The 20867-nt window shown below is 45.7% G+C and overlaps 1 protein-coding gene and 2 long non-coding RNA genes across 4 annotated transcripts in view; 1 reads left to right on the top strand and 2 right to left on the bottom strand.

Annotated features, from left to right (window-relative positions):
• Window positions 1-3144: 3144 nt before the first annotated feature.
• LOC127573409 (uncharacterized) lies at window positions 3145-11674 on the bottom strand. Of its 2 annotated transcripts, none has more exons than XR_007956771.1 (4): window positions 11583-11674; window positions 9402-9577; window positions 7542-7742; window positions 3145-3420 (listed from the first exon to the last, which is right to left on the bottom strand). It is a non-coding gene; the product is annotated as an uncharacterized LOC127573409 (long non-coding RNA). The 2 variants fall into 2 exon arrangements; XR_007956772.1 differs by lacking the exon at window positions 11583-11674 and adding an exon at window positions 11173-11197.
• socs1a (suppressor of cytokine signaling 1a) lies at window positions 11227-13768 on the top strand. The gene is made up of 2 exons (XM_052021609.1): window positions 11227-11712; window positions 12811-13768. The coding sequence occupies exon 2, from the start codon at window positions 12883-12885 to the stop codon at window positions 13516-13518; it is 636 nt and encodes a 211-aa protein (XP_051877569.1). The 5' UTR covers window positions 11227-11712; window positions 12811-12882; the 3' UTR covers window positions 13519-13768.
• A 349-nt stretch (window positions 13769-14117) lies between these two features.
• LOC127573410 (uncharacterized) overlaps window positions 14118-20867 on the bottom strand; it is a 56728-nt gene continuing 49978 nt past the window's right edge. Inside the window, exon 3 of the long non-coding RNA XR_007956773.1 lies at window positions 14118-14154. This is a non-coding gene — a long non-coding RNA (uncharacterized LOC127573410). The remainder of the gene's footprint in view (window positions 14155-20867) is intronic.

The following is a 20867-nucleotide window of genomic DNA, read 5'->3' as shown; positions in this document are numbered from 1 at the left end:
GGAGGACGAGGCAACCGTGGCTGACAAGGGAAGTCAAAGACAGTATAAAAGCAAAAGAGAGTGTACAATATTGCAAAAATTAGTAGGAAGCTAGAGGATTGGGAAGCTTTTAAGAACCAACAGAAGGCAACTAAAAAGGCAATAAGGATAGAAAAGATGAAATATGAAGCTAAGCTAGCCAATAATATAAAAGAGGATACCAAAAGTTTTTCAGATATATAAAGAGTAAAAGAAAGTCATCTGGACTGGATGGACTACACCCCAGGGTACTGAAAGAGGTGGCTGAAGAGATTGTGGAGGTACCTGTAGTGATCTTTCAAGAATCACTAGATTCAGGAATGGTTCCGGACGAATGGAAAATCGCAAATGTCACACCACTCCTTAAGAAGGGAGGGAGCCAAAAGACAGGAAATTATAGGCCTGTTAGCCTGACTTCATTATTAAGGATGAAGTTTCAGGGTACTTGGAAGCACATGACAAAATAGGCCGAAGTCAGCAATGGTTTCCTTAAGGGAAGATCTTGCCCGACAAATCTGTTGTAATTCTTTGAGGAAGTAACAGGTAGGATAGACAAAGGAGAGCCTGTGGATGTTGTTTACTTGGATTTTCAGAAGGCCTTTGATAAGGTGCCGCACATGCGGCTGCTAAACAAGATAGGAGCCCATGGTATTACAGGAAAGGTACTAGCATGGATAGAAGATTGATTGACTGGCAGAAGGCAAAGAGTGGGAATAAAGGGGGCCTTTTCTGGTTGGCTGCGGTGACTAGTGGGGTTCCGCAGGGGTCAGTGTTGGGTCCGCTACTTTTCACGTTATATGTTAATGATCTGGATGATGGAATTGATGGCTTTGTGTCCAAGTTTGTGGATGACACAAAGATAGGTGGAGGGGCAGGTAGAGTTGAGGAAGCAGGGAGTCTGCAGAAGGGCTTGGACAGGTTGGGAGAATGGGCAAAGAAGTGGCAGAGGGAATACAGCGTAGGGAAGTGTACGGTCATGCACTTTGGTAGAAGGAATAAAGGCGTAGACTATTTTCTAAACAGGGAGCTAATTCAGAAATCGGAGGTGCAAAGGGACTTGGGAGCCTTATTGCAGGATTCCCTGAAAGTTAACTTGCAGGTTGAATCGGTAGTAAGGAAGGCAAATGCAATGTTAGCATTCATTTCGAGAGGACGAGAACATAAAAGCAAGGATGTAATGCTGAGGCTTTATAAGGCATTGGTCAGACCACATTTGGAGTATTGTGAGCAGTTTTGGGCCCCATACCTAAGGAAGGATGCTGGAGAGGTCCCGAGGAGGTTTACAAGAATGATCCCAGGAATGAAAGGGTTAACGCACGAGGATCATTTGATGGCTCTGGAGTTTAGAAGGATGAGGGGGGATCTCATTGAAACCAACTGAATATTGAAAGGCCTGGACAGAGTGGACGGGGAGAGGATGTTTCCAGTAGTGGGAGAGTCTAGGACCAGAGGACACAGCCTCAGAATAGAAGGACATCCCTTTAGAATAGAGATGGGGAGGAATTTCTTTAGCCAGGGGGTGGTGAATCTGTGGAATTCATTGCCACAGACGGCTGTGGAGGCTAAGTCATTGGGTATATTTAAAGCGGAGGTTGATAGGTTCTTGATTAGCTAGGGCGTCAAAGGTTACGGAGAGAAGGCAGGAGAATGGGGTTGAGAGGGAAAAATAAAACAGCCATGATTGAATGGTGGAGCAGGCTCACGGGGCTGAATGGCCTAATTCTACTCCTATGTCTTGTGATCTTCCACTTCTTCCCACCCTGTCACTTACAAGGATGTTATTCCCTTCTCTCAGTTCCTCCGTCTCCACCCATCTGCTCTCATAATGAGGCTTTCTATTCCAGGACATCTGAGATGACGTCTTTTTTTCAGATAGCGGGGATTCCACTCCACTGCTATCAATGCAGCCCTCACCCACATCTGCTCCACTTCCTGCACGTCTGCCCTTACTCCATCCCTCCTCCTGACATAACAGGGATAGGGTTCCCCTTGTCTTCACCTACCACCCCACAAGCCTCCGTATCCAACACATCATTCTCCACAACTTCTGCCATCTCCAACGGGATCCCACCACCAGACACGTCTTCCCCTCCCCTCTCTGCTTTCCGCAGGGATCACTCTTTCCCTGACTCCCTCATCCTCTTGTCCCTCCCCACCGATCCCCCTCCAGGCACTTATCCCTGCAACTGTGCTAAGTGTCACACCTGCCCCTACACCTCCTCCCTCACTACCATTCAGGGCCTTAAACAGTCCTTCCAAATGAGGCAGCATTTCACATGTGAATCCACTGGTGTCATTTATCGCATCCAGTGTTCCTGGGGCAGCCTCCTCTACATCAGTGAGACCCGACGCAGATTGGGGGATTGCTTCGTCGAGCGCCTTCGCTCCATCCGCTGTAACAGCCAAGATCTCCCGGTGACCAGCCATTTTGATTCCTCTTCCCATTCTCACACTGACATGTCTGTCCACAGCCTCCTCGACTGCCAAGTTGAGGCTAGACACAGATTAGAGGAATGACACCTCATATTCCATCTTGGTAGTCTCCAACCTGATGGCCTCAACGTGGATTTCTCTAACTTCAGTAACCCCTGCCCTCTGTCCCCTCCCTCACCTTTGTTTTCCCTTATCCCTCTGGCCCCTTTAGCCCTTCTCTTTCCCCTCCCCCACCCTCACGACCTGCCCATCACCCACACCTTCCTCCCTGTGGTTCCCCACGTCCTTCCCCTTATTCCATGGTCTACTGTCCTCTCCCATCAGATTCCATCTTCTTCAACCCTTTGCCTCTTCCACCTGTCACCTCCCAGCTTCTCACATCATTCCCACTCCCACACCCCCTTTCCCCACCTATCGACCTTCCCCCCCCCCCTTTACCTGGATTCACCTATCACCCACCAGCTCGTGCTCCTCCCCCTCCCCCACCCTTTTATTCTGGCTTCTGCCCTCTTTCTTTCCAGTCCTGGTGAAGGGTCTCGGCCTCCAGAACATCCCTCCAGTTACTTACCCACTATCCTACAATTCCCTATATAGTTGCTTTCGGCAGTTCATGAACACCATGCCAAGACCCTTTTGCGTATCAACAGTTATGAGTTGCTCAGCATTTGAAAAGTAGTCTATTTATTTGCATATTTTACATGATGTAATTGTTACCAGGGTGAAGAGGTGATGAAACATATTCCTTTGCTTTGTTACGTGGTTCCTCTTTGTGGAATACTGTGTTTTACTAGACATGGACCTATTGGGTATTCAACCTGAAACATTAACTTCTGTTTCTCTCTCCACAGATGCTGTCTGGCCTGCTGAGTGTTTCCGGCATTTTCTGTATTTATTTCAGATACCCAATAGCTGCAGATTTTTGATTTTCAGGTTGCATCCTTCTTTGACATTAGAATTATATGATTTTACCTGTTAAAAAGAAAGATTTACACTTCTAAAACACCATTCAGGATACTTCAAAGAGCTTTATAACCAATGAAGTATGTTTGAAGTATAGACATTGCTATAATGTAGGGAATACAACAATTAATTTTTACAAAGCAAGTTCCTACAAACAGCAATTTAATAATGACCTGATATCCCTTTTTTCAGTCCTTCAAAATATTAGTAGAGGTTCCTTTTCTGAGGGAGCACATAGGACCTCACTTTAATACCTCTTTCAAAAGAGGTCACTTCAGATAATGCAGCATTTCCTCAGTACTGATTAGCCTAGATTTTGTGCACATGTATCTGGACTTGAACCGCAAACCAGCTGACTCAGACATGAGCACTACCCACAGAATCTAACTAAGGTAGGACAGCTCAAGCTGGAGTCCTACCTATGACTAAAATTCAGAGTTGAGCTCTAAAGCCTCCGCAAGATGCTGAAATGAAACATACACTCATTTAAGCTGGAAGAGGTGGGAATCTGGGGGTGAGGTAGACAGTGATATTGATGGGATTAGGGAAGTGTGGGTGCAGGAGGGAGCTGAGGTTGTAATAGTGGAAAAGGGTATGTATGACTGTGTGTGTGTGTGTGTGTGTGTGTGTGTGTGTGTGTGTGTGTGTGTGTGTGTGTGTGTGTGTGTGTGTGTGTGTGTGTGTGTGTGTGTGTGTGTGGTGAGGGTGGACAGGTATCTGTATGTGTATCCATGTATCCTTATGTGTTATTGGTCACGTATCCATACTGTAGAGCTTGGTCTCCAGAAGTCTTGGACCTCCTTGCCATTTGACCAAGACCTCACTCTGTCAGGACTGCATGGTAGCTGGTGTGCAATGTCTGTCCAATTTAAAGAAATCACATATTGGATCTTTCATTCCTCTCCATGTAGGCTTTGTCAGCCACCTCAGAACTTTATATATACACACACACATACACACACACACACACACACACACACACACACACACACACACACACCCACACAAGCATGCACACACAGGCACACACACACATATACACACATGCACGCACACACGCACGCGCGCGCGCACACACACAATAAAACTGTTCATTCATACCATATATATGGGTGGCTGGATCCCGTACAGATGAATGGATGTGTGAAAGAGCACATGAATGTAACTGTAATCCAAGACCAATGCAGCACTGGTCACCCGACCAGTGATCATAAACACATCAAATATTGTCAAAGTAATTTAAGAATTAGATATATTTCATTGAGTTTCTTACTTTCAGACACCAAATTCATGCAAACTAGGCCACCCACTTAGAGTCTTTTATAAATACACTTTGCTGTCACACCCTAAAACAAAGATTAGTTTTAAAAATTGGAAATGATACAATTATATTTGGTTTGAAGGAAAATAAAAAGAAACCCAGCTTCGACACCAGTAAATGAATGGCAAGGCCTGACGTCAAAACAGTTTTGCTCTAGGAGTCTAAACCAGTCTCCACCTTCACACCAATCTGCAACAAGCCTGACTGGTTTGATTACTCAAATGTCTGTATTTTAAAGAAAAGCAGGAAAATGACCGTGATGCCCTCGACAAATTCCTCAACCAACCCCATCTGCCCATGATCCCCCACCTCAGCCGATTCCACCTATCACCGACCAGCCCGTCTCACCCCTCCTTCTCACCTCTTTATACTCATTATCTTTTCTCTACACTCTCAGCCCTGATGCAGTGTCTTGTCCCAAAACACCAACCATCCCTTTGCCTGCACAGATGCTGCCTGACCCACTGAGTTCCTCCAACAAGTTTGTTTTTTACACAAGATTCGAGCATCTGTTGTCTCTGGTGTCCCCACTAATAACATCTGCACATTCTTGCCTAGCTCCCTGTGGGAGCATGTTGAGTGGAAACTGATCACTGTGTTTCCTACTATGTGACTTTATAAGACTTAACTCTCTGTAAGAGTGCTTTGGAAAGTCTGGATGGTGTGAAAGGTGTTCCTTAAAAATAAATCTTCCTTTCTGAGGACAGGACTTTTAAAACATATTTACTGGTCAACAGCACACACATTACCATTTCAATGTGTCATCATCCAGAACATCAATGCCCAATGGGACATATATAATAAAGACATGGTGCTATTAACCACAGCCCACACAAGATAATTTCTCTCCTAAGGTATTCACTATGGAGGTGCAGTGTATTGAGTAGAGTTTTCTCAAACCATTCCAATGAAATAGTTCATTGTTTTCTGAGTTAAATACAATGTAAAGAAACCCTGAGGTGAAAATTCTATTCATGGAATCTGTTGATTGTTAATCATTTTCTAGGTAATGGCTCAGTGGGAGGCTGTGTATATCCACAAGGCTTCCATCAGGCTCCATCAGCTGTGGGTGGAGCTGAGTCAGTGCCTCATGGGCTGTGACAGTGCTGTCTCTCCTGGGCCCTTGCTGAAGAATGCGGCAGTCATCAGAAGGCAGCCAGCTGTGAAACAGAAGAGGAAGAGGAGGGACTGGTCAGTACCTCGGAAACCTTGGGAGGTCTGAAGAGCGGTGCTGGGAACACAAGCCAGATGTGGGATTGGGTCAGGACCAGAGCTGAAGCCATGCATTATGGTGATCACTGGGGTCAGGTGGGTCTCAATCTTGGTGAGAAGGAAGGTAGTCATAATAGCTGGGATTGGTAGATGGATAGAATGGGAGTGGGGAGGATGAGGGGGACTAACTCTTGCTGATAAATCTATTGGTGACTGGTTACTTACAGCAGTCATTTTGCAATATATGCAGCCTAAGTAAATGGTGTTAAAAGCATAGTTAGAAACTGCCACCCCAAAAGTAATTCTACTGGCTTTTTTGCTAATGTTAATATAGATCTGAGAGGAGGAGGAAAGATCCCCTCCACTCCCAATTGAAACTGTGGGCTTTTGTATTTGATTCCAGTTTACTGGGATTAACTCTTTCCATTCCTATTTTTTCATATTGCCTTACATCGCAGAAGGCCATTCAGCCCACTGAGTGAGACTGTGCTGGCTCTCAGAGCACACCCATCAGTCCCAATCCTCCACTTATTCTCTCTCACAGGCCCACCAGCACCAAGGGGCAATTTACACCAGCCAGCAAGCCCACCAGCTTGTCTCTGGGATCTGCTGGAAGCCAGAGCACAGAGGGAAAGCCTGTGCAATCATAAGGAGAAAGTGCAAACTCCACAGAGAGAGCATCAAAGGTCATGGTCAAACCCACAAGTCACTGGAGCTGCGTGACCTCCCTTCCACTTCCCTCCTGTCCCACCCTCAACCCTCATGCCTCCTCCAGTGTTGTGATCATCAGTGCACCCTACTGCTAACAGCCTAGTGAGAAGGTATTAAGGGGGACAAACTGATCTGATGGGCTCTAGCACCGCCCTCTATAAGCTAGTGCAGCATGTACTCAGATGGAGTTGTCCCCACATCTCCCTCAGCCCAGCCACAATCCAATGCCTGGGCTGTTAACTCATTACTAACTAACCAACCTTTACATCATCACGATTACTTATTCTGGTTCTGGCTAGCTTGCACATCACAACTCCCACGGAGCAAACAAAAAAATAAAATCATCTAAATATAACACTCACCTACACCCTTATTCATCAATGAAGTGCTGCCCAAACAAACGGAACCTCACCTCCCCCAGCTTCTGATTCAGTGCTGCTTACCCCACTCATTCTGTCCCTTCGCACAAGTCTCTCTCTCTCTCTCTCACACACACACACACACACACACACACACACTTTCATATAGATCCGTGCACACACACCTATTTAAGGTGAGAGGGGCAAAGTTTAAAGGAGATGTGCAGGGATAGGTTTTTTTTACACACAGAGTGCTGGGTGCCTGGAACGAGCTGCCAGGGGTGGTGTTGGAAGCAGATACAAAAGTGGCATTTAAGAGGCTTCTAGATAGATACATGAATATGCAGGGAATGGAGGGATTTGGATCATGTGCAGGCAGAAGAGACTTAGTTTAATTTGGCATTGTGTTCGACACAGACATTGTGGGCCGAAAGACCTGTTCCTGTGCTGTACTGTCCTGTGTTCTATGTTGTATTCACTCAAACACACACAAATGTGCGTGCACACACACACACACATACATTTACCTGAAACACCAGTACAAGTCTCAGAAGTCTCACCCAATTTCTTTTTCAGAGCCAATGGCTGCTATCTCTTGGAATGAATGGACGGTGGGAATGCCATTGGGAAAAATTCCAGGTAAAATCACAAAGTAAAACACTGTGATGGCTGGAAGTCTGAATTAGAAGCATCGAACTGCTGGAAATCCTCAGCAGGTCAGACAGTGTCTGTGGAGACAGAGGAAAGGAAGAGCTAGTTATTTCAGGTCAGTAATGAACAAGGGGAAGGGAGCTATGGCAGGACGCAGGACAGCAGTGATGAGGAAGGAGGGGTTAAGGATGCTGGAGAAACACAGAGCTGAGTTTAATATTTGACAGGCGTTCTTCTCCAGGCAGCTATGCTGCACCTAAAAGGAGAATCTGCACCCATCCCAGAAACCTCCTAACTTCAGCCCCAACCTTAGCTATGGTCTCCCTCCACCTCCACATAAAGCCTTCTGTGCCAGGGATCATTTTCCCAATCCAGTCTCTGAGCCAATTCCCGTTAGCTGTAGGCTGCTGCTTCCACTATTTCCAACTGTCTTATTAGGGAAGCTGGAAATCAGCTGAGGCCTGACTAGTAGCATAGGTTGAGACGCACTGACACCCTTGCTGTCAGGCTAGCCTCTTGCAGGGAGAAGGCCAGCCTGGAAATAAAAGTTGGCCCCTATAACTCTGGAGTCAGACCCAACTGAAGAGTGGAGGGAGGGGAAACGATAGAGGGGTGTGTATGTACACCTCTGGATTGCATTACATAAAAGTGTGCAGAGTACTTTTAAATGCTTTACAATTTTAAGCATTTCCACTTAAGATGTTTAAAAACACTTACATTTTACCAGCATGGAGCAAAGCTCTTCCAAAGTGTGGAGATATGCATGCAGAGAATTAAAGGGAAGCACTTATAGAGCACTTTTAAATGACTCCAAGAAATCCCAGTCTGAGGTTCCTTTGTTAGCTCCTGTTGCTGAGTTTGATTGGGAGGGAAACAGAATCAACAAGGTCCATTTGGAATGAACTCTACAATTGCTGGCCATAAACTTTAAACGCAAGGAGTTAAAAATCCAACTTCAGTGCTGCAATGCAAGATTCACGGCATTGAATCAGCTGCAACAGTTCCACTCAGCCAGGGTAGGTGACCAATGCAGTACCGTTTGTTTTCTCACTCCAGCCCAAAAGGAAATGCCTACCCCAAGATCCCTGGAACTACACAGTGGAACACCAGGTCACAGGGACATGGGATTGCCATTCGCCCTTTGAGTCTGGTCCAACGCTCAATGGCCGATCTATACCCCGCCTTGGATCCTTAACCATTAACACCCTGGCCTACGAAAATCTGCAATCTATGGATTTTCAGCGGATACATTCTCAACAGTAATAAAAATGCAACATGTTGAAAATACTCAGCAGGCCAAGCAGCGGGGGAAGAAACAAATTTAACATTTCAGAGTGATGACCTCTCTCCATTGTATTTCCATAGGGCATCAATCCAAAACGTTTTCTCTCTCCACAGATACTGCCTGACTACCTGAGTAATTGCAACATTTTCTACTTTTACTTCAGCTTTCCAGCATCCGCTTTTTTGTTTGATTTTCAGATTTTAATTGATGGGTTTATCGGGGATTGTTCCGTTTTTAATTCAGCAGCACCATTGACCTGTGTAAATGAGTTAACGCCGGGCACTGAAACAGCTGCGGGAGAAATCCCAGGTGAACACACCAGGCTTCAATGTGTGTGCTGGAATTGCTTGGCATAATGTCAAGGCCAAGGTGTTTCACACGTTCAGGAAACCATGCAAACTGCAGATATTCTCTCTCGATGCTCCTTTACTGTATTTCAGAGTGAACTTACAAAAAACACGAACCACAATCTGGCAGTAATACAGATCTCGTTGACTAAAAAAGGATGTGTACACAGCGGTATCACACTATGACAGCAATCAAATCCAACCGGGCACTTAGAAGTGAAGCCACGTTGAACAAGCCCTCCTAATCCACGGCGACCCCTTCGGTTAGTCAGACTGCAACCTGCAAAGGGATGAAGAATTGAGCTCGGTTCAAAGAAATGGAGGGGGAGGGGGTCGACTGACAAGTATCACTGGTGACGCTGCTGTTGCTGCCGCCTTTTTGTATAATGGAGAAGGTTGATATTTTGCAGTTTCATTGATGTGGTGTCTCTTCCCCGAAATCTGAACTGCGCATCACTTTGTCTAAAGGAGGTCAGAAACCAATTCCAGGAAACCCTCAACCACCTTTCCTGATCTTGACTGTCAAACTCGAGCTGAAGCCTCCTACCAGGCAGCGTGCGCCCCAGACACCGGATCTGGCTCGGTGGTTCGGCTGTGCGCCGCGGTCGCTCTTTACCATCATTTAGACGAGTTTCTTAGCCTTACACTTGGTCCGACTGCTCAGCAACGGGTGGGCCAGGGCAGCTTTGAAACTATCACTTTTTACGGTGAACCCCCTCCTCCAACACACACTCACAGAACTAAAACTATTCACTGGATACAAACTGCAGCCACAGTTTACTGGAAGGGGTTTTCGCTGTGACTGGATGTATCTTATAGATCGATTTGCTATGATAAGTGGTAATCATTCTCCACCACTTCTAGGCATTTTACAGTAAAAAGGGGGTGGCTTCAAAACAGGGCAATTCTGTTCTTATCTTCAAAGCCCCGGCTTCTAAACAAAGACTAATATTTAACCAGGACGTTCCCCCAGCGACTGTCAGCCATTGAAGTACTTCAAAAGTGTGAACACTCTTGTAATGAAGTAAGAACGCGCCTGCCAATGAGTCCACAACAGTATTGGGGTAAAGGGCCAAATAATCCGCTGTAAGTGGAAACCACAAGAGACTTCAGCAACTAAATAGTGGTCACAGCGTTTTGTTTTAACCAGTCGCGATGGAATAGTATAATTCATTCTGGTCTGGCAGCAGTCACCCTAACACTAAGGCAGGGCAGTTCCCCCCGCCCTCGCCGGCTCCAGTCAATCCCACCTCCAAAACCGACCCTGAGTGCTCTCTCTGCCCTGCCCGTATGCCACAGCAGCCCGTGTGAGCGGACCTGTTCACCCGCAGTCCTTCCTGCCCCAGAGAGCGGTAAATGCCGACCGTCAGCAACAAGGGAATCTTTCAGACCAATGACCAGAAATCCAAGTGTCGCTGGGTCACAGGGGAAATTGAGGGCTTTTCTGTTCTAGAGCCCGAGCTGCAGTCCAACGCTCTCGGCTCCAAGGTGCAATTTGTCTCCAATTCTCCACCTCTCTCTGTGCATTTCTATCTGTCTCTCTCTCCGTATTCTTCTCCTTCTGCTTACAACCCCGCACTCTCTTTTTGCCTCTGCCCCTCTCTCCATTCCTGCCTGCCCCCCCTCCCTGCCTGCCCCTCTCTCCCTGCCCCTCTCCCTCCCTGCCCCCTCTCTTTCCCTGCCTGCCCCCCTCCCTGCCTGCCCATCTCTCCCTGCCCCTCTCTCTCCCTCCCTGCCCCTCTCTCTCTCCCTGCCTCTCTCTCTCCCTGCCTGCCTCCCTTTCCCTCCCTGCCCGCCTCTTTCTCTCTCTCTAAACTCTCTTTCCACTTCTCTCACGCCACGTCTTTTTCTCTGTCTCTCTCGCTTCTGCCCTACCGTGCTGCAAACAACCCGATCCATTAGCCCGGCACCGAATCGCACCTTAATTTGACCGTGTGTGCTTTTTAAAAAAAACTTGTTCTCTGAGTAACACTTCCAGAGAAAACAGAACATTGCGTTTTCAGCGACCAGAAATATAAACATATTTCTTAGAACTGCCGAGAAGTGAAACCGAAAGTGAAGTGTCCGAGACATGACTGGTCGGGTGGAAGCAGGTGATTTCCTCGAATCGAAACAGGGGAGGAATAAAACGAAGTGAGATGTCAGTTTGGGTTCCAGACCAGATCTAACAAGAGGCAATGAATGTGCCTGGCTTCTCGGAGCCCTGTCAATGTGTAAGGAGGCACGATTCATTGACTCTATCATACAGTTCACTACTCAGGGAGCACAACACAGCCGGCGCTCACCGAGACTCCAGCCGCTCGCTGCTGCTACACCTCGCCCAAGCGAACGGACTTTCTCCGCACCTCGTCCTCTCCAAAGGACGATTGGAAGCTTTCTTTTAAATTCTCCGCAGATCCTAGCCTGATGCAGAAGGTAAAGGACCGTTATAGGTTACTTGTGAAACAACAGGTTACTTGTTTTTGGCACTTAACGATTAAATGCATTTTTGAAGTTAATGCAAACGCGGAGAGAGGGAGCGGGTTAATTTATACTTCAGGCTTGCTGGTAAAAATATTCAGAGGAATTCACGGCGACCTTTAAATCAGTTCAACAATAGCTTTTAGTTTTTAATCTGCAGAGTGTGTGGATACTTGATCTTGTGTACACGGGGGGAGGATGTTAATTCGTGAGACTGGGACTCTTGTTTATTACGCACAGCGGTCGGAGGGTTCACCAGTACCTGCAGAACAGGCGCTGATCAGTGTCATGTGCCCCGAGGCTTAAAGTGACAGCCCATCTCATTCGCTGGTGCATCTGGGGGGGAGGGGGGGGGGTGCCGGAGAATGCCCGAGGGTCTGCTGGGTTGGGAGTGATGCGCAGTTTGTCCTTACAGACAGGACCACATCAAAGGTGCTTTGAATTGACGCGCAGCTGCGCGGAAGTGCTCCAGCATCTGTGCAGAGGTGGCTCAGGTAGTCAGGTCAGGCAGCACCCGTGGAGGAGGGGAAAAACACTTACTTAACACTTCGGATCGATGGTCTTCGACCAGAATTGGCGAGGGAAACTATTGTGAGAGATGTGGCCGCAGAATTTCCTGCACTCCCGGTTTACAGCGACCCCAAATTGGGTGCTAGTGATAGTCACCCGTTGGATACGTTAGCTGTATTTCGCTTTCCATAGCTGCCGCCTGACTTCCAGGCATCGCCGGCATGTTCGGTCCCAAGTATTTTGTTTAAGACCAAGAGTACTGCGCTGGATGATCAAGCCGGGAGATAGAGGGATGGGGCGTGAGCGCGGGGTTTCCTACACTACAGATATGAGTAACCTGGCTTCTGATGCCCAGTCTGAGTTACAGCATGATCAGCCAATGGATCAGGAAAGCACAGCTGGACCTTTCACTGAGATATCAGTATCAAAATAAATTGCTCTTTTGATATTAGTTTCTACTTCAATGATACGAGAATCACATTTTCATATTTGACACATTTACAGGAACTCGCTGACTCACTTGGTTTCCTCTTTTTTTTCCAGGGTTGGTTATTATCTGCATTGCACTGAAGCCTCTAGCTATGGGAGACCACCCAGGGTCGTCCATGCTATAGGATGGTGGCAGACCGCAATCTAACTGACAGAGCTGCCAATGCCAGGGACCAACTAGAGCCTCAGATACTGGAACCCACAGAGCACGACAATGGCCTTCAGCAGCCCGACCTCAGACACCAGCAGGCAAGGGCCAACGCCGGCAACCGCCAGGTGGAAACACACTTCAAAACCTTCAGATCTCAGTCGGACTTTCACATCATCACCAGGACTTGTAGATACCTGGAGGACAGTGGCTTCTACTGGGGCCCGATGTCAGTGGAGGTGGCTCACAGCAAGCTTAAATCTGAACCTGTGGGGACATTTCTTATTAGAGACAGCAGACAGAAGGATTATTTTTTCTCTCTCAGTGTCAAGACTGCCAATGCTCCCATCAGTTTCAGGATTCAGTTTAAGGGTGGTCGGTTTGGCTTGGATGGCAGTGAGGAGTTCTTCAGTTGTGTCATGAAGCTGATCGAGCACTTCACAACCTCACCAAGGAACCTTCTCTCCAAACCTCTCCGAAAAGTCAGACTGCAGCCCTTGCAGGAAATCTGTAGGAAGAGGATTATCGAGTCGTATGGGAGAGACAACATAGACCAGCTCCCCTTAACTAATGTCCTGAAGGATTATCTCAAGACATTTCCATTTCGCATTTAAAAAGCAGCATTACCCTCTTTCCTCCCCCCGCCCCACCACCCCCATCCACCTCCCTCCACCCCAACCCTCACTTAGAGAGCTGTGAAGAAAGGGGAGGCCACAAAATCGTTGGAATTCTAACGCTCAGTACTATTTGGGGGATTTCTCTTTGTAGCATTTGCGTTTTCGTTTTGGAGAAAACTTGAACCATTTTATGACTGTTTACAGATGCAAAAAATGTTTACACTATGTGGGGTTTATAACCCACTGATTATTTTCTGCCATGCAGAGTCACAATATATCTGATTCATTTTGTAATAAAACAGAATATGTTGTGAAAGTTTTAAAATTACACTTCTGTTGGGATTTTTTTAAATTTGCCACTGTTCCTTCTCCACTGCCTGTTATAGGCCAGTCTCCACCCTGTGGAATTCTAATTAGAGTTATTCATTTTTAGCACGCATCTAAGTAGAAACACATTCTCACTTGGGCTAGAGACACATACCACTTCAGGGGGCCTGTTCTTTCAAGGCCGACTTTATTACGGAGCCAACGTCTTTCAAGGGCAGTCAGAGAAGTAGAGGTGCAAAAGACTGCAGATGCTGGAATCTGGAGCAACACACAAAAAGCTGGAGGAACTCAGAGGTCCGGCAGCATCTATGGAGGGAAGTAAATAGTCAACGTTTCAGGTCGGCGCCCTTCATCTGACCCACTGAGTTCCTCCAGCTTTTTGTGAGTCAGAAGCACCTACTTTAGTTGGTCCTATATTGGATAAAGCAGCTTATTAAATAATATTAGAGTTTCTGGGTTCAAATCAGCTGCCCATGATAGTGTAGAATCATAGATACTACTTTGAAGAGCTCATTATCCAGTGTCAAAAAAGTTGGGGGCAGGGAGGGGTTAGAAATTTTAGATTTGTAACTTGTATATCCATCAATTCCTACACCATTCTGACTTAAATGGAACTAAGGGCTGGCTGCAGAAAGTGTGAGGACTCTCTTTTGGCAGGACCATAGATGTTCAACTTGCACACTGCGCACTGTGTGTTTGGAAGGATAAAGCTGACTCTGACAAATTGCTCTTCCAGATCATGCCACCAGGCGGCATTTGTCCAGCCATTTTGTGGGAAGAACATCATCCCAGACACAATAGTTATTCCCATTAACTTCAAAAGGTGATCATTGAAAACTGTGTTCAAGTTCAGTGGATGGTTTAATTAACCATTTAATTGGAAATATTACAAGGAAAAATATGGGACATGTATAAGATATCTTAATGAGGTGGAATCAGTCTTGCAACATTCTCCTTTTGCATCATGATATTAATACAAGAATTGTATAAAAACCTGGTAACCACTAAGCTGGGAGTCCCACAACTGCGTACATTCAGGACAACCACAGTTATTAACAGATGTTGCAGTGAAAAATGTCACTGGTACACAGTAGCCCTCAGAGTATTCTTTAAAGTGCCTTTCCAACCTAGTCACTTACAAGAGCACCTACAGATGAATGTAGTCAATATATGTTATAACAGAGTTCCTTTCCTGAGAACTGTTTGTAACCCAAACAGTTTACAAGTTGGAAATGTGGCTGCCCAGCCATATATTTAAATAAAAAACATGGGCCAACCACAGGCAACGTGTATTTAAACCAGGGCATTTAACTCAACTGTATAGATATTGCCGCAAACTGAGTTCCCACACGGCAGGAGATGCCTGCAGCCCCACTGCAGCTGGCAAATTCATTCCACCGGTCTCCAAAACGCTCATCCATATGAATGGACTGTACATAAATTGGGTGTTGGTAACTTGGGGAGCACCTGTACAATGATTGGTGTGTAGTCATTGTACATATAATGTACTAAATAAGCACAGCAATCTAATAACTAGATTTCTTGTTGTAGGGATGTTGATTGAGGGGTAAACGTTAGCAAGGACAGTCGGGGATAACTCCCCAGCCATTCTTCAAGAGTGCCATGGGATCTCTCATTGGCTCAGTTTGATGCTGGATTTGAAAGACTGATCCTCTAACAGCAGAGCAGTTCCTTGGCATTGCACTGGCATGTCAGCTATCACTGTGGTCTGAAAATTCAATTCATAGTACATGTTTCCTTTTATGCAGCACATAATTGATATGAAGAGCTCAGTCATGAGTGACATTTCTCTGCACACAAAGAGCACAATGAGAATTTGACATCTAGGCCTCCCTACGAGTACTCACTCTGAGGGAGGTTAACCAACAGTAACACCACATGGTCAATGGTGCTGCTGCTGCAAAGTTAGAGCTCAAGCACATGTTGTAGAAACTGCTTGAGCTTCGATTGGAAACTCTGACCTTACAGGAGGGTGAAGGCCTGCTCAAATAAAAGGACCATCCTTACCCAAGCCAGTGCTGAGCTACTGAAGGAAACTCATTGATGGTATAGTCGGGGGAATAGACACAATTCTCTGTCACAAGGATCGAGAGACCTGAAGGCTGTGTTGGCTGCCTGGTGCCTGGGTTCGGGACATCTCATCTGACCTGCAGAGGAATTTGGAATGGGAGGGGAAAGATCCAGTTGTCATGATCCATGTGGATACCAACGACGTAGGTGGAACAAGGAAAGAGGTTCTGCTGCGGGAACTTGAGCAACTAGGGACTAAATTAAAAAGCAGAACCAAAAAGGTAATAGTCTCTGGATTTCTACCTGAGCCACGTGCAAATTGGCACAGGGTAAATGAGGTCAGAGTTAAATGTGTGGCTCAAAGACTGGTGTGACAGAAGTGGGTTTGAATTAGTGGGACATTGGCATCAGTATTGGGGAAGGAGGGAGCTGTTCCCAGGGGACAGGCTTCACCTGAACCATGCTGGGACCAGGGTCCTGGTGAATCGCATAATAGGGCTGTAGATAGGGCTTTAAACTAAATAGTAGGGGGGTGGGTTCAACAGATTGGAAGAGTATGAATAAAGTAAAAGGGTAGGAGAGTACAGGAGAGGTTACTGAAGTCTCTAGAATAAAGAGTAAGATATAAAGTTCAGAAAGGGATTAGAATTTAACTTCAGGCAACATGGAGACAAATTTGAGAAGAAGGGTGGTGAATAAAGGACTGAAGTGTTATATTTGAATGCACAAAGTGTATGAAATAAGGTAGATTAACTTATAGCACAGTTAGAAATTGGCAGATATGATGTTGTGGGCATCCCAGAGTTGTGGTTGAAAGAATCACAGCTGGGAGCTAAACATCCAAGGACACACATCCTATTGAAAAGACAGGCAGGTGGGCAGAGGGGGTTGGGTGGCTCTGTTGGTAAAAAATGAAATCAAATCCTTAGCAAAGAAATGACATAGGATCAGAAGATGTAGAATCCTTGGGGGTCAAGTTAAGAAACTGCAAGGGTAAAAAGACCCTGATGGGAATTATATACAGGCCTCCGAATAGTAGCCAGGGTGTGGGGTACAAATTACAACAGGAGATAGGAAAGGCACGTAAAAAGGATAATGTTACAGTGGTCATGAGGGATTTCAATATGCAGGGAGATTGGGAAAATCAGGTTGGTACTGGATTCTAAGAGAAGGAATTTGTAGAATGCCTACAAGATGGCTTTTTAGAGCAGCTTGTGGTCGAGCCCACTAGGAAAAAAGCAATTCTGGATTTGGTGTTGTGCAATGAACCAGATTTGATTAGGGAGCTTAAGGTAAAGGAACCCTTAGGAGGCAGTGATCATAATATGATAGAATTCACCCTGCAGTTTGAGAGGGAGAAGCTAAAATCGGATGTATTGATATTACAATTGAGTAAAGGTAACTACAGAGGCATGAGAGAGGAGTTGGCTAAAGTTGGCTGGAAGAATGACGATAGAGCAGCAATGGCAGGAGTTTCTGGGAGTAATTTGGAAGACACAGGATCAGTTCATCTCAAAGAAGAAGCATTCTAAAGGGAGGATGAGGCAACCATGGCTGACAAGGGAAGTCAAAGACAGCATAAAAGTAAAAGAGAGGGCATATAATATTGAAAAAATTAGCAGGAAGCTAGAGGATTGGGAAGCTTTTAAGAACCAACAGAAGGAAACTAAAAAAGCAATAAGGGGAGAAAAGGTGAAATTTGAAGGTAAGCTAAAGTAAAAGAGAGGCAAGAGTGGACATCGGACCACTGGTAAATGATGCTGGAGAGGTAGTAATGGGGAACAAAGGAATGGTGGACAAACTGAATAAGTACTTTGCATCAGTCTTCACTGTGGAAGACACCAGCAACGTGCCAGAAATTCGAGAGTGTCGGGGGCAGAAGTGAGCATAGTCGCTATTACTAAGGGGAAGGTGCTTGGGAAGCTGAAAGGTCTGAAGGCAAATAAGTTACTTGGACTGGATGGACTACACCCCAGGGTTCTGAAAGAGGTAGCTGAAGAGATTGTGGAGGCATTAGCAGTGATCTTTTAAGAATCATTAGATTCAGGAATGGTTCCAGAGGACTGGAAAATCACAAATGTCACTCCACTCTTTAAGAAGGGAAGGAGGCAAAAGACAGGAGATTATTGGCCAGTTAGCCTGACTTCAGTGGTTGGTAAGCTGTTAGAGTCAATAATGATGAGGGTTCGGGGTACTTGGAAGCACATGATAAAATAGGCGGAAGTCAGCATTGTTTCCTTAAGGGGAGATCTTGCCCGACAAATCTGTTGGAATTCTTTGAGGAAGTAACAGGCAGGATAGACAAAGGAGAGTCAGTGGATGTTGTTTACTTGGATTTTCAGAAGGCCTTTGACAAGGTGCCGCACATGAGGCTGCTAAACAAGATAGGAGCCCATGGCATTACAGGAAAGTACTAGCATAGATTGAAGATTGGCTGACTGGCAGAAGGCAAAATGTGGGAATAAAGGGGGCCTTTTCTGGTTGGCTGCCGGTGACTAATGGTGTTACGCAGGGGTCGGTGTTGGCTCTGCTACTTTTCATGTTATATGGTAATGATTTGGATGATCAAATTGATGGCTTTGTGACCAAGTTTGTGGACGATACAAAGATAGGTGGAGGGGCAGGTAGTGTTGAGGAAGCAGGGAGTCTGCAGAAGGACTGCAGAATGGACAAATTGGGAGATGGCAACGAAGTGGCAGACGGAATACGGCGTAGGGAAGTGTACGGTCATGCACTTTGGTAGAAGGAATAAAGGTGTAGACTATTTTCTAAATGGGGAGTGAATTCAGAAATTGGAGGTGCAAAGGGACTTTGGAGTCCTATTGCAGGATTCCCAAAGGTTAACTTGCAGGTTGAGTTGGTAGTAAGGAAGGCAAGTACAATGTTAGCATTCATTTCAAGAGGACGAGAATATAAAAGCAAGGATGTAATGCTGAGGCTTTATAAGGCATTGGTCAGACCACATTTGAAGTATTGTGAGCAGTTTTGGGCCCCATATCTAAGGAAGGATGTGCTGGCATTGGAGAGGGTCCAGAGGGGGTTTGCAAGAATGATCCCGAGAATGAAAGGGTTAATGTATGAGGAGTGTTTGGTGGCTCTGGACCTGTACTTGCTGTAGTTCAGAAGGATGGGGGGAGGGATCTCATTGAAACCTACCGAATATTGAAAGGCCTGGATAGAGTGAACGTGGAGAGGATGTTTCCAGTAGTATGAGAGTCTAGGACCAGAGGACACAGCCTTAGAATAGAAGGATGTCCCTTTAGAACAGAGACGAGGAGGAATTTCTTTAGCCTGAGGATGGTGAATCTGTGAAATTCATTGCCACAGACAGCTGTGGAGGCCAAGTCATTAGGTGTATTGAAAGCGGAGGTTGATAGGTTCTTGATTAGTGAGGGCATCAAAGGTTACGGAGAGGAGGCAGGAGAATGGGGTTGAGAGGGAAAAATAAATCAGCCACGATTGAATGGCGGAGCAGACTCACAGGGCTGAATGGCCTAATTCTGCTCCTATGTCTTATGGACTAGGTGGCCCTACACAAGGTAAGGTCTTCTGTCTTTGGCAGTGGGGAAGTTGGACAATGGGGAGTGGGGACAACTGCTCTGACATTTCCCCCAGATTGCCTCTTCTATGACACCCAATCATTGTTCAGCTCCCACCCACATGTCCCAGCTGATGCAAGCAATCCACTTCTGCCCTGTTACTCGAGAATCCCTCCTTTAAGGGTTCCTGCTATGTATGCTACGGCATCACACACCTAAGTTGAAATGTTGCTTAACCATGATTGAATGTGGGGCAGCCCAACCTTAACATACCATCCTCTATAAGGATGGACAATTTAGCCCAACATTTTTCTGTACCTCAATTCCATTCACATCTCTCCTTATATCATTTGGAGATTCCAATATATTCCCAGTATCTACAGTCAATTTGGGGGAACATCTTCACCAACTACTATTTAGAAACTGTTTCAAGGTTACAATTTGAAATGACCTAGCTTTAATTTTAGGACAATATTCCCTCAATTCCTCCACCAGTGAACCAGATTTTGGCCTGCATAACGTGAATTACCTGTGTTCAAACTGTGTGTTTTTGTCTTCAGAAATAAGCTTAGGGAGGTAACATCCTTCTGGTTGTCCTTCCCTGGAGAAAACTTCTGAGGAAAGGCTGTTGTGTGATTTCATGCCCGCTGCCTCTTTAGTCTGAATGAATGGGAGGAGATAGCCTAAGTTTTGCACTCCTAAAAATGCACAACACATAGCCCAGGAACTGGGGTTACTGCTGGCCTGCCCTTCTGCAAAGTCCTAGCATTCATCAGCAACGTGCTGCAATGTTTTTAAATGGATAATCCAAGCAGAAGGTGGTCTGGTGACCAGAAGATTTTCGTACTTTGAGCAGGGCTATGAAATTTGCAGTCTCCTAATCCTCCAGCACCACTCTTCTAGCACAGGAGCAAATGGAGTGACTGGACAGAATCCTTGCAAGTTCTGCCCTTCCTTTGCCATCCTGGCTGTGTGATTTCCTCATTTAATTGCTGGCTACCTTTTTAAGTGCTTCTTCTTCATCCATTCTTAGTTAGAACATTTATGGTGCATATAACCCAAAGACCACAGACAAGTTTCTCCCTATTAGTCTTTCAACATCCTATTACCCAATAAAATTTCATATTTGAATTTTAGAGCCACCATTCCTTACAAGGCTAAGTACAAAATTGCAGGAAGGGGTTAAACTCTGATTACTTTAATCTTCAATTACTTCAGTAACCAAAGCAGTTCATCTGACCAAACCCCATTTCACTGGAATTAAAGGAGAATTATATCAGAATAAGTTCTTTGAACCTGTTAGCAATGAATATCCTTATCTATATTTAATTGGTATAATTGGCATTTTATATTGTATTACCTGGACTAAGATTTGCAAAGGTATTGAGTTTGGGTACTGGATCTTTGCCAACAACTTCCTTAGTTAATCTTGTCTAAGGTTTTCCGAAG

This window comes from Pristis pectinata, chromosome 8 (genome assembly GCF_009764475.1).
Source record: "Pristis pectinata isolate sPriPec2 chromosome 8, sPriPec2.1.pri, whole genome shotgun sequence".
NCBI classification, from domain to species: domain Eukaryota; kingdom Metazoa; phylum Chordata; class Chondrichthyes; order Rhinopristiformes; family Pristidae; genus Pristis; species Pristis pectinata.
Note: the sequence above shows the minus strand (reverse complement) of the source record. Positions and strands in the feature narration are given on the sequence as shown.

Coding starts and splice junctions, on each gene's coding strand:
- socs1a (XM_052021609.1), top strand. CDS start 12,883: ATGGTGGCAGACCGCAATCTAACTGACAGAGCTGCCAATGCCAGGGAC.